Raw genomic sequence first — 14,470 nt, forward strand, 5'->3', positions numbered from 1 at the left:
AAACAGGCTTCAGAGTCTGCCCTGAAGGAGATGCTGAGAGTTCAAGGACCACAAGGGCTGTGGCAGTGGGCACAGCTGGGTGCAAATCCTTGCTCCATTACGAGGTGGGCTGTGGGAGCTCGGTCAAGTTACCAGACATCTCTCAGCTTCAGGTTCCTTACCTGTAAATGGAAGCAATAATGTGTCTCCTTCACAGGGATGCTGGAGGATTAAATGAGATAATGCATGGGAAACACTAAGAACAGTTAATCCAGCATGAGGCTTGGTAACTACTTCATATCAGCTGAGAGTTTATAATATCTCAATCTCTGTTATTATTATTGGGTTCAATCTGGTCGACGCCTTCTATATAAAAATTCAATAAAATATCTCTGCTTTTCTCCTGTTAATCTGTCTTTGTCAGTTTAACTTTTAGACCCATTCAGGGAGCCTAAGAAGGTTGAAGAAAAGTTTTCTTCCCCTATAATATGCATGTCTGCTATTTCAGTTCGGTGTTTCATCAAAGTCTCCAAAACCCAGTGAAGCTGTCAGAAAAGACCGCCTGATGAGCACCAAAAATAATCAGGGGCTTCCCTGGTGGTGCAGTGGGTACGACTCCAGGCTCCCGAGGCAGGGGGCCCGGGTTTGATCCCTGGTCAGGGAACTAGATCCCACATGCGTGTCACAATCAAGAGTTTGCATGCCACAACTAAGGAGCCTATGGGCCACAACTAAGGAGACTGCCTGCTGCAACTAAGGCCTGGCAGAACCAAATTAAAAAAAAAAGAATGATCAGAGGGAAATATGCAAAATATAATGCTTGGAAACACCCATCCTAAAGGTTTATGTAAAACAATTCTTAGTGACTTATGTAACCTTAAAATTTTTGACTGGCTTTCCAAAATCAAATCATGGAAACTGTGACACCATCACAACAATGGCTCGCATACTGCTACCCTGAGCTACATTTTCATATTCACATTGAATAAAAGAGGCTCACGATCTGTTTGAGTCATACCACTCGCCTTTGGTACAAACTCAGAATTCTTCATATGAAACAAAGCTGGGAAGTTCAAAAGACTTAATTTTCAGTGAAAATACCCCCATTCCTATACAGATTAAATCATGCTCTTACAGCATCTCTCTTTTCCTTTTGTATCCTGTGATAACTGCCACCTTAGAGATCAAGCACAAAAGATTTAAAACCCACAAAAGTACCCTAATGCACCAGTGAATGTTCACCACATTCCACTTAGATTCATCACTTACCATTTGGTAAGTGCTTGCTGGTGAGTAGTATAGCTTTTAGCTTCTTAGCCATACATTACCCTGATGTCCTTTCCATCACGGCTTTTGACAATTCAACTCATCCCCCATATCAGGGGTGATTTTAGCAATTTTTGAAATAGAGGGTATAAGGTATTCTTTCCTGTTTAGAGGAGAACATTTTCCACTTAAACCTGAAACACGATTGCTTTTCAAGAGACATCTGGCATTCTTAGTTTCAAAATCATGGTGGTATTCAAGGGCTTGAAATAGTGGGAGAGTGTGTGGGGGAATGTTAGTTAATTTTATTTTCATCCTAATGAGTACCAGGTTTATAAGCATCAAACAGTAAACATTATAACCATAGAAACTATTCCTCCAATAGCTGAAGGAAGAAAGGACTCATACATCTGATCTCCACTTGCCCCTACATCCCAGCTGTCTGTGCACATAAGTGTGGAAGAGGAAGAATTTCCCCCTTTACCCTCTCTAGGTTCTGTGCCTGCTCTAAGAATTAAGTTGATGTTAGACGGATTAACCACTGGGGAAAAAAACAAATTTAATTATGTGTGTATTTAAGAAGCCCCATAAAGATGTGAGACTCAAATGGTGTCTAGATGATTGGAACTTATAAGCCATCCTGAGCTAAGGAAGAGGATAGGAATTTGGAGCTTGTAGGTGAAGAGAAGGCAGTTCAAGGCTGGATGGGAAGAGGAAACGTATGGGAAACAAAAGTTGCCTTTCCAGGCAGATAAATCTCAGGTGAAAAAAAAAAAAAAGATCTCTGGGAGTAGCTCTCTTTCCTTACAAATGTCCTTTCTAATGGAAATTGCCTTTATGAATATAGATTTCCCTTACAGAAGGGTACCTTCTACTCTGTTTTCAGAGCTTCTGCTGCATCTACAGTTTCTCAGAAATAATCAGCTCAAAATAATCCTTATGTCAAAGGGGCATATTTTGGGGTGGCCTGTTCTGCTGCTCTTCATAGATTTTCTGATTTTTGAATTATCCTTGTTTACTTGGAATAAATGCTGTATTTTCATGATTATTTTTTACACTGCTAAATTCGATTTCCTAAAATTCTATCCTATTCTATTTTATCGCATGTTTGCATCTAAATTCATGTTAGTTTTGTTAGTCCTTACCCATTATCATATCAGATTAAAATTATATCAGATTTTCCTAAACTTGTTAAATGAGCCAGTAGACATTTTACCTTCTCTAAGATATTTTAAATAATATAAGAATTTTTGAAGAGTTTAATTTAATTTGTTTTTTTTTTTTTTTTGTAAAACTGTCTGAACTTAGGGTCTTTATTTATTTATTTATTGGCTGCATTGGGTCATCGTTGCTGTGCGCGGGCTTTCTCTAGTTGTGTCAAGTGGGGGCTACTCTTCGTTGTGGTGCACCGGCTTCTCATTGCGGTGGCTTCTCTTGCTGTGGAGCATGAGCTCTAGACGCGAGGGCTTCAGTAGTTGCAGCGTGCGGGCTCAGTAGTTGTGGTGCACGGGCTTAGTTGCTCCACGGCATGTGGGATCTTCCCGGACCAGGGCTGGAACCCATGTCCCTTGCATTGACAGGCGAACTCTCAACCACTGCACCATCAGGGAGGTCCTGGAACTTAGGGTCTTTTGGAGTAGAAAACTTTTGATCATTTACTCCATGTTAAATGATTGTTTGTCAATATTTTTATTTCTTCTTGGACCAACTTCCATTTTCCAATTTAGATTTCCTTCAAAACTATTTTTTCTAATGTACTGCATAGCGTCTTCTTAGCGCAGTGGGCAGCGCGTCAGTCTCTAATGTCCTGCATCATGCAGTATGCAGTTTAAATATTCACATTATTTTACAAATATTGCCTGTAATTTTTATTCATAGTATAAGAGCCTCATACTCCACCCCACTTTTTGTTCCTGATCAGTCTTCCTAGAGGTTTTTCTTATTTACTAGCTTAAAAAATAAAACAGATTTTGGTTTTGTTGGTGTTCTCTTTTCTATTTCCTTAGATTGACTTAGCTAAAAGCTTAATACTCAACTCACTTTTTAATTTTGTGTCTTAAATAAATGCATGTTAAGGTTTTATATTTACCTTTAAATACCAAATAGCTGCATCTAACAAAATTTGACATCAACTACATTCACCATTATTATATTCTAAATATTTAATAATTTCTTGTATCATTTTACTTCCCTCTCAAGAATTATTTTGGAGTTCATTTTCAAGTTTACAAATAATTTAATACTTTTATTTTACTATTTACTATTTAATTGCCTTGTCATTATAAACATGGTCTATATGACATTTGTTCTTTAATTACTGGATTTAAAAAAAAATCTATCACATGATTAATTTTTGTGAATGTTCAATGCGTCCTTGAAAAGACAGTTCATGATTTCTAGGGTCTGAGTCCTATATTCATCTTGTAGATCAAAATTTTAAATATGCACGCTTTACGGTAAAGTCACCCGCCACATTCATTTCTCCTTCTACCGCTGTTAGTTGTTGCTTGGCAGTTGTGTTAGGTATGCAATATGTGATTGTCATATCTTCTTAGTGGATTTTTTTCCACTATTTTTCAGTAACTATTTTTATCCTTATTATTAGTGTGTGCATTAAATATCTCATCTGATATATTTCAAATGCATCGCATTCGGGAGGGACAGGATATTATATTTCACAACTTCCGCTCATCGTTGTGATGTCTCCATCCCATGAGCAGCCCAGTCGGGCCTCTTGGGGCCTCTTAATTGTCCTGGGGGGCAGGGCACCCCCCAGCTCCCTCACTTTCACGGCTAGTGAGAACCCTTCCCTTAGTGGAATGACTGATACCCCAGACCTCTGCCCCTGTGGCCAGGGGAACAGCAGGGCCAGGTCACAGGCGCCTGTCCTGAACTGTCTCCTTTCCCTCTGTGGGGCCAGAGCCAGCCCTCCAGCCCCTCCTGGAGGAGAAGTACCGCCCCTACTCTCACTATTGCCCCATTCAATTTCCAGAAGGTGCTGAGGCTGTGGCTTGCTGCCCTGTTGCTATTAGGGATCCTGTTACTTGGCTTCCTTTGGGCGCCAGTTGTTGTCTATGACAGGAATCTGCTCTACAGCTTTTCACTAATGAACTAAGAGCGTGTCACTGCCCCTTCCCTGACTTTAAGGAGACAGAATCCTATTCTGATCTCAGACAACACAGGGCTAGTAGCTCCCCTTTCACCTCAGACACCACCACGGGCTGACGGCGACCACCCAGAAGCCCCTTGGGTCCATCCCCCCACAGTCCTGTCTCTGGCTAAAGATCCCTGGCATGGCCTGACTGGGTTCTGCCCAAGGTGACAGCTCATTTCCTAACAGGTCTGACAGCATCAGGAAAGCTTCCAGGAGGGCTAATCAGGGACAGCCTCCCTCCCAGTCATTTCCTGTAAGGGCCATGGGTTTCACATCATTGTTTGAGTTTGTGTGGGACCTGAGGCGCTGGGCTGTGTGCACATGCAGAGGCGGCCTGAGTGTGTGGCAGCTGCAGGGAGGAGGTCAGCTCCGGGAGCTGCAGCAATGGTCGGGTACATTTTCAGGAAATTTGCTCGACACTCGCTGTGACCAAGAGCCTGCACTGTTCGTGCTGGGAAACCAAGAACAGCCTGTGTGCCCATCAGAGATAAACATTTGTGCACAGACTCTCCTGGAGGCCGAAGCTCCCAGAGTGAGTGAGGAGCCGTGCGGGGCGCCCATGGCCCTGGGCAGCGGGGGCTCAGCGGCGCTGCTGCTCAGGAGGACAGGAGTGGCCCAGACTCGGGCCCCCGGGCTGAACAGGGGTCGTGCCCCGAGGCCAAGGAGAGGGTGGGGTGAGCAGTGGACAGACGGGGCTGAGACAGCTTCACAGCATCCTCGCCGCACAGCCCCTGGGGGTTTTCATGGGCAAGGTGGCTGCGATGGACAGACAGCCACCCCCACGCAGACTTGCCTCCCCTCCCTGGACCCGTTACAGCCTCTGCGCACAGGGCGTGGGAGGCAAAGTCGGGCACATTCCCTTCTTGTGTGTCCTCGATGGAGCAGGTAGTTGTAGGAGGGCTGAGGCTGGCCTGAGGGGCCTGGTATAGCGTCCAGCTGGGAGTGTGGGTGGAGAGGGTGAAATGTCAGGAGCTCAGGAGGGGAAACAGGACAGAAATCCCTCGACAGAGACCTGCAGTGTCTCTTGACATGTCTCCTCCCTCCCACATGGCCTCCTGTGAAGTGTGAGGAGTGGAGTAGACTTGGTGGAGGGTCAGGAAGTACAGGAAGTGGGAGCCTTTAACATCTTTGTGGAAGCATCTCCTGTAGGGTGACAGGGCACCTGGTTGACATGGCTGCATGGAGTTGGCCATCTGGCCACTAAAACCTCTGTCCCCTGTCCTTTGACCAGCGGATCCACATTGATATCACCCTTGTTTGGGAGGGGACCACTCACCCTATTTTCCTGCTCTCCTGTGTCCTGAGAACCCCCTCTGTTCCCAACAAACCAGAAGGCTGGTCATCTTAGACTTCCAGCAACGAGGCTACAGAGGAGCTGGTGTCTAGGTTCCCATGACAACCATGAAATGTAGCAGACAGGATGGCGATGCAGGCGGGAGACCAGACCAAAGCGCAGCATCCAAGATAGCTGCTACCGTCCTTGATCCCCGGACATAGCATTTGGGAGACTGCCCTCAGCTCAGGTCAGTCTGTGGTCATTTTCTGATTTTGGTCTCTAGGGGCCAAGAACAGATGGGTGAGCAGAGCTGAGGTTTTACTCAGGACTGGATGCAGACCCTGAGTTACAAAAGCATATGGGCCTTTGTGGGGTGTGTGTGTGTGTGTGTGTGTGTGTGTGTGTGTGTGTGTGTTTGTGCCCATGCAGGGTGGACTGGATACCGTCTTCCAGCACCATGTGAGGAGCTGGGTCAGTGCCACTCATGTTCACGCTCCAATGTGTGAGACAGTGACGTCTCCGCCTGTAGGAGGAATGGAAAAGGGAAAGTCTCTAGTGGGACAGGGTCCCTGGTGGCTGGAGTCGCAGGACCCAGTTCTAACAGGATGTCTGTTTCAGGAAGAGATTCCTGGAAGGGAGGCTAGCCCTGCTTTGAGTTCTCTGTGGAGGGAAGGTCTAGCTCAGAGAGGGAAGAAGGCATTCAGGAGTTGTCTGTCCTTTTCAGGAGGACCAGCTGGAAATTGCAAACGGGCTGCATCAACAAAGCCGTGTGCACTTGGCCTACCCTGGGCTGAACTTCGCAGGAACGGAGAGCAGTCAGTGAGGCCCAGGGCTCGTCCTTGGACTTGCTCTCAGTTTGTATCTGTGGCTGTAATGTGCCCGACTCCTTCCTGTAACACAGGGAAGCAGATTGACATCATCCCTGGGGACAAAGACTGCTGAACTGGAATTAGGTTTGGCTTGTAGGGGAAGCAAAAGTTTATCTTCACCCTTTGGTATTTTGGGTGGCGGGGCCTGTGTCTTCAGTTGACAAAAGACAACAGGAGAAAAACATAAAAGTTTATTGAATGCCAATTTTACATGACATGGGGAGAGGCTTCATAAGAAATGAAAACACTCCAAACTGGCAAAACTACTTGTTTTTATATGCGGTTCAACAAAGAGCCGCAGCTATGGAAAAGTAATTACACTATGTGGGGAGGATAAGATAATTAGAATTATTTTATCAAGATCTCTGTGTGTAGAATTCTCTGGACTCAGCTTTATGTTCCGATGATAAGAATGTTATTTCCTTGTGGCATAAGGAAGATGCATTTCAACGGCAACTTACCTCCTGCTTTTAAGAAAAAGAAAGAAGGTCAGAGTGTGCGTATGTATGTGCTGTCATTTTTGTTTTTTGATTTGCCTTATTTTCAAATGTCTTTAAGTCAAAATATTCAGTTAGCTATATCAACGTACTTTGCAGTGGCAAGTTCTGAATTCCTTTGGGGCAAACATGAAAACAGGTTCAATACTTTAAATAGGCTCAGCTGTTTTAAAACTAAGTCATTTGAAACTTTCGAATCACTCAGGAGCCTCTTTGGTCGACCTGGTGCAGGGCCGTGATTCCCGGTCCTCACTGCTCCCAACTGTGACTGTTACAAAGGTGACTTTCCAGTCACTTTGAGAAATATTCCTTTGCTTTTGGGTTAAAACCTCCCTGAAACTGAACACATCACTATGTGGATAACATAGGAAAAAAATCAAAAGCTCATATGGGTTCAAATAGAAGCACAACGTTTCCAAGATCTGGAAACAGTGATGACACACAAATAACCAGTGGGTTAAAGCTCAAGGTTCAAGCGGGGGCTGGGAGCCCCCGTGTCTGCCACGGCAGAACCTTCTGGAAGGGCCAGGAGCTGGCCAACCACAGGGGGACTGACGTGCATCCACCCACCCAACGACCACCAGCTAAGGGAGGCTGATGAAAATCTGCTGCTGGACCTGGGGCCCCGCTGCGGGAGGGGGAAGATGGACACAGCCCAGGTGCTCCTGGATCTCTGACTAGATCTCTGACTAGACCTGCCCTTTCCCAGTATCTCTGCAGGAGGTTCCGTTGGTTCTGGGCTCTTGGCTCAGGGAAGAGCCACATGGAGGTGACTGTAAAACCACTAAGACCAGGAGAGGAGAGTGTGAGGGTGGAGGATGGGGACAGAGCTGGGGGAAGGGAGATAGAGAGACACAGAGATGCATAAAAAAAATCCCGCTCCAAATGGACCTGCAAAACCAGTGACAACACAGGAAATGAACAAAATGCTAAGCCTGTTGGCCAATGAAATCAACAATTGCAACAGAAATTCACTCTGGTTTGGCTTGTTTGGGGAAATTGTTTTTAAGGAGGTGAAATTTACATAACATAAAATGAACTATTTTAAAGGTACTTCAGTGGAATTTGATATAATTGTGATGCTGTGCAACCACCATCTCTATCTAGTTCCATGCATTTTCATCAGCCCTAAATGAAGCCCCGTACCCTAAACGGTCATCTCTCTCCCCTCCATGCAGTTGGAAGACTGACACTACCTTGCAACCACCAATCTGCTTCTGTCTCTGTGGATCTACCTAGTCACTCTAGATTAATTTTTAAGAACATTCCTACAAAGACTGTAACAGGAATCTTGAAGGTGACCAATGGTATCACTGAAGGCATAACTTCTGATATTTAAAAAAAAATTATTTGAAGTAATTTCAAAGTCATATGGGCAAGCATCCTCAACAAAATGTTAGTATATTGAATCCAACAGTGTATAAAAAGAATTATACACACAGTCATGTGGGATTTATTATGGGTATGCAAGTTCACCATTGAAAAGTCAATTATTGTACTCCAGCACTTCAATAGGGTGAAAAAGAAAAGTCACATGATCATAACAATATATGCATGAAAGCATTTGACAAGATTCAACTCATTCATCATAAATATTCAGAGTAAAATAGGAATAGAGAGAAACTTCCTCAATTTGATAGAGAATGTATGTAAAAACCCCATAGCTGGCATCGTACTTATTGACGAGAAACCCAAAGCTTCCCATGACTGTCCAGTACAAGCCAAGTACATTCCGTCTCACCACTCCTTTTTAACATCATACTGAATGGTTTTACTTTCAGTATGCAATAAGGCAAAGAAAGTAAGTAAAAAGTGTTCAGATTGGTAAGGAAGAAATAATCTTTGTTTACAGATGGCATGATCATCTCTTATAGAATTTGAAAGAATTGTTAAAAAAAAAGAAAAAAAAACTTCTGGAAGTAATACATGATTATAGCATGGCTACAGAATAAAAATGTTAATATACAAAAGTCACTTGCATGCCTGTATATTAGCAATGAACAAACATTGAAATAAAAAACACAATATAATTTACAGTAGCAACCCCCAAATGAAATGCTTAGCTTTTAATCAAACAAAATTTTTACATGATCTATATGAGAAAAACTATAAACTTCTATTGAATGAAAACACAAGATAGCAAAGCAAATGGAAGATAGTCCATGTTCATGGACAGGAAGACTCAATGTTGTCAAGATTTTAGTTCTTCCCAAATTGATCTATAAATTCAATGCAATTCCATTCAAAATCCCAGCAAGTTATTTTGTGGGTATGGACAAGCTGACAGAAAACTTTATATGTGAAAGCAAATGACTTAAAATAGATAAGAAACTATTGAAGGAGAAGAACAAAATTGGAAGACTGACACCATCTGACATCAAAATTTACTCTAATGCTACAGTTATCAAGACAGCAGTATCAGCTCACAGAACTAATATTAAAAAAAAAAAACAACCTCAATCAAGAAATGGGCAGAAGACCTAAATATCAATAGAAATTTTTCCAAAGAAGACACACAGATGGCCAACAGGCACATGAAAATATAATTAATATCACTAGTTATTAGAGAAATGCAAATCAAAACCACAGTAAGGTATCACCTCACACCAGTCAGAATGGCCATAGTTAAAAAGTCTACAAATAACAAATGCTGCAGAGAGTGTGGAGAAAAGGGAACCCTCCTACACTGTTGGTGGAAATGTAAATTGGTGCTGCCACTATGGAGAACAGTATGGAGGTGACTTAAAACCTAAAACTAGAGTTAACATATGATCCAGAAATCCTACTCCTGGGCATATACCAGAGAAAACTCTAATTCAAAAAGATGCAGGCACCGCAATGTTCATAGCAGCACTGTTTAGAATAGCCAAGACATGGAAGCATCCTACATGCGAAGATGTGGTGTACACACACACACACACACACACACACGGGTGAGTCAAAAATTATCTGCACTCTGGCTATAGAATTTATTTTAATTAACTTTTAGAAAAGCCAAATACATCATTTTTTGACATAATCTCCTTGTTTTTCATAACACTTTGTCCATCTGTCAACAAGCTTTCATATTTCCTCATTAAAAAAGGTTTTAGGCTGAGCTGTGAGCCACAAATGCACTGTGGTCTTCACTTCTTGATCAGAAGTGAGTCTTTGTTCTCATAGGGTTGCTTTCAGGCTACCAAACAGGTGAAAGTCCGATGGAACAAGATCAGGACTCTAGGGAGGATGCTTTAACATCTCAAAACAAAGTTTTTGCAGAGTGTCGACAGTGTAGGCAGAAGTGTGTCAACATGCACACTCTCAGACCACAAAAAACGAATGACTGCACACTGGTCTTCTTTTGTGCAAATCACGAGTGGGCATCCATTTTTGCTCACACCACAGTTACAAATGAACTGATGTAACACATTCAGTGACTGAAGAGACAGTAGTCTTGAAAGGAAAGCACTGATAAGACACTGCGGGCAACAGAAATTTTAATATAATCAGAGTGCAGATAATTTTTGACTCACCCTCTTGTGTGTGTGTGTGTGTGTGTGTGTGTGTGTGTTTCTGTGTGACAGAGAGAGTCAAAAAGTATCTGCACTCTGGCTGTACCACTGATTTTAATTAACTTAAAAAAAGGCAAATACGTCAGTTTTTGACATAATCTCCTTGCTTTTCAATATACTTTGTCCATCTGTCAACAAGCTTTCATATTCCCTTATTGAAAAATGTTTTTAATAAGTCTGTCATGGATTATTTTATAGGCAGATCCGTGGCTGATTTGCAAATGATTTGCTGCATAATCCACTGTCACTCATCTATTCCACAGAATCATTTCACGTGTATGCTCAATGTTGTCATCAGCCATGGACATGGACAGGCGTTTGGCTCCTGCTTGCTGGCTAACCCTTGTGTGATCTTTCTTGAACTTCTCTATCCATTCATACACACTCCTTCATGACAAAACACTTTCTCCATACTGCACACAAAGTCTTCAATAAATAACGGCACAAGGTACACTCTCAGACCACAACAAGGAACTCACTGCACGCTGCTGTTCTTTCATGTAAATCACAAGTGGGGCATCCATTTTTGCTTGCACTACAGTTACAAGTGAACCAATGTAACATGTTCACACCTGCACAGCAGTGACTGGGGAGACAGTAGCCTTGAACGGAAAGTGCAGATAAGACCGTGCAGCCAATGGAAGTTTTAATATAACCGGAGGGCGGGTAATTTTTGACTCACCCTCGTACATCATGAACTGTTTATCATAAGGAGTGAACATCCACAATCTTATATAGATATAAACTAAAGAAATAGAAAAAAATTTCCGTGTTGTGAAAATTCTAAGGATTTCTATCTTAGCATTGTTCATGTATAACACATAGCAGTGTTGATTGCATTTATCACGTTGTACATTACATGCCTAGGATTTATTTTTCTTATGACTGGACACCTTTTCATATATTAGTAAACAATTACCATGTAATATCCAAAGGGTTTAGAACACTCAGTCAGATAGGATAAAATATCTCAGGGTGGCACCAAACACATTTCTTAATCGTTTTAAACCTTTTGTTTATCTGTAAAAGGAAGCCAATGTTCAGTAATTAACATTTTAATATCTTGTTTTATTCCTAAAAAGTTAACCCAAAGTTCTCATCTCATTTGCATTTTTTTCCCTAAAAGTTTCTTCACATTGAGTTCTTTCCTTGCTGACAAATTTGTAGCAGATAGCTCATATTAAACCTAGGCACAATAAAATTGTTATGCTTAATGTTGATGGCTTTAAAGACTTGTCTATATTAATTAGATCAACAAACATTCCTACCAGGTCTTAATTTAGTATGGAATATTTCCCAGTTCGTGTAAACCTGACATTTATTTAGCTTCATTTTTCTTATATTCAACATTGTTTGATTTGTAAGCACTTACTTTTTTTCTAAGCCGGTTAAATAGAGCTCATTTACAAATTAAACTCAGCAATATTATCCAAAGTCAAAGACACAGGCTGAGACATACACATATGTGCAGACAGATAGAGATCTGGCAGTTTCTGCTTGAGATTTAAAATGTCTCTTGTTCCCCCCTGTCCCTCCTTATTTTTCCCTTGGCTTGAAGTTCTACTCATTCACTGGAGGCTGGAATCTCAGGCAAAGTGGGCTGTGATTGTACCTCAAGGGCATGATAAGAGTTAACTTCAACCTTTTTCCTAGGCATATTTTTGTTCTCTCAGGGTCAGAACTCTGAAAAAGAATGAGCTAGCTGTTTCTAATTGTATATGCAAAAAGAACGGGTTTTGCAATTAAAAAATTTTTTTATCTTAACCAATTTTATCTGGAGTCTAAAGAATATTGCGGCTACACTGTCTAAAGTCATCCTTCTCTTTCTGTAGTCATGGTTTCATGCTAAAAATTAAACAAGATAGTACTCAAATTGGCTTTGACAACAGGGGTAGACTGGCTGATAAAATGGTGTCCCAGAGGGACTGTCCCTCTACGGAGGTGGGGTCTTTGTTTGATCAGAAGAATCTGAAGGAGTGAGGGAAATTATAGGAGTGGGGGAAACTTGGTTCCCCGCCGAGAGTCGGGAGAAGTTAGAAGGGGATTCTTTAGAATATTAGGAGTGTTTTTCTGATTCCTCAGGCTTTTGATTATAGGAGAAAATCCTGGGTGAAAGGGAACCTCAGTCCCTTTTCCCATCCTGTGTCAATAAAGGTCTAAGTGTAAGAGAGCCATTTGCAGGCCATTATTTTTTAATCTCTCAGCTTAAATAAAGACCATGCACTGCTACAGTAGAATCTAAGTTTTTCCTTTTTCTCAGCCCATCTGGCTCAGAAAGGGGATCCTCCCATGTCGAGTAACTTGTAACCAAGACCCAAAATGTGCTCCTAGAATGGAATCCGGAGTTCTGGAAACATCAGGAGGCTCTTGCCTGAAGGGGTTTGGAGAGTCGCCCTAATTCCCTTTGAACCTGGTAGAATTTCAAATGTCCTTTATTTCGCACTGAATCATGACCAGATGTCTCTGGCCCCCATGGAAGCCTTGCCCAAGGCACCCAACGCACCGTGGCCGGAGAAGGGCTTTGAACCAGTGCAGACCTGGTTGCCAGGACTTTCCATAGGAGGGATCCCTTGTCTAGAGAGCTTCCTATGCTGGAGTGTATTCCTTGAGCCTGAGCATCTATGAAGCATAGGGTGTCGGCTGTGGAAGTGGCCAGCCCTATAGGTGGTCTGTGCCAGTGTATGGGCTGCTAAGGCCTGGAGTGAAGGGGGATCTCCTGGAGGAGCTGGAGTTAGCCATAGTGGAAAGTGCCGGGGGGTCAGGATCTGAGGGCTGAGAGGTGGCAGTGTTCCCAAAGAGGGTCTTTGGACACAGAGTGAGGGGGGAGAGCAAACAGCAGAAGACCCCACCTCTATCGGCCTGTTTGGCCTCTAAGGTAAAATTGAAGGGGAGGTAAGGCTCAGGTAAGAAAGAAACCTTGCTTCCCGAGTACAGTAGGTAAGAGAATCACAGGAACAAAGTGCAGGGCAGTGTGTGCTGGTGGGGTGGCACAGGCGCCTGGAGGGCTGCTCTGGAGAAAGACACTGGGAGGCAGCGGGGCCCGGGGGAGGTGATGTTTTTTACCCCGGGAAATACAGTGTGGCGCGTAGAAGGGTGCAATTTGTTGGCAAGGGCTGCAGGCACTGAGCTCTGACTTCCCCATGTGTTGTTCCCAAGGTTGGTGAAGATGCACATGTTGGCGGTGGGCGTGCTGGGGGTTGTCGTTTAGGCAGAGCTAGAGAAAGGGGGAGAGGGGAGAGAGGGGAGAGAAGGGAGAGAGGGAGCGCTGGGGCTCCTGCACTGAGGGGGCCCAGATTAAGTCCTGTGGGTCTTGGAAAGAGAACAAAGCAGAGAATTGAGAGCAAGAAAGTGCTCAATGAAAGAGAGTAAAAGAAGTCCCCAGCCAGCAGTTTGGGGAGACCTGCAGTTTACCTTGAATTTCCCGGGTTTCAGCACCATCTGATCTCTTAACAAGGTTTAGCCCCTCTCTGCCCCTGTCATAAAAGTGTCCAATGTTCGGTTCTTTCCTCTATTTCTGTAGCTGTATCTTATATTGAAGTGCAGATATAGAAATACAGAGGGGAATCTGTGATGAATACATAGTCCTGGAGCTCCTTTGTCTCCTGCCTCAGGAAATGTAAACAGGGGGCTGGTAATGAATGTCTGGCATGAAGCTCTTCTTCTCTGCCTCTTGAAATGCAAACTAGAGGCCAGTTGTAAATGCCTAGCCTGGAGCCAAAATATCTCCTACCTCACACTGATGAGGTGGGGTCCCCAGTAGGGGTGAGCAGCCAAAGGTGGCTGCTTAGTGGGGGCTGGGACGCTGTCTCTGGGGGTTCAATGATGCAGGGGCTCAAGCCCATCCCAGTGGCCACTGCCAATGCAGGCTGTGGGCTCCC

General features: G+C 43.3%; 1 protein-coding gene across 1 annotated transcript in view; it reads left to right on the forward strand.

Moving 5' to 3' along the window:
• The first annotated feature begins 4,958 nt into the window (after window positions 1-4,958).
• LOC130854167 (deleted in malignant brain tumors 1 protein-like) overlaps window positions 4,959-14,470 on the forward strand; it is an 83,620-nt gene continuing 74,108 nt past the window's right edge. The window contains 1 exon segment of the mRNA XM_057736930.1: window positions 4,959-5,073. Within this exon segment, the coding sequence (XP_057592913.1) occupies window positions 4,959-5,073 (115 nt within the window).

This window comes from Hippopotamus amphibius, chromosome 5 (assembly GCF_030028045.1).
Source record: "Hippopotamus amphibius kiboko isolate mHipAmp2 chromosome 5, mHipAmp2.hap2, whole genome shotgun sequence".
Classification (NCBI taxonomy): domain Eukaryota; kingdom Metazoa; phylum Chordata; class Mammalia; order Artiodactyla; family Hippopotamidae; genus Hippopotamus; species Hippopotamus amphibius.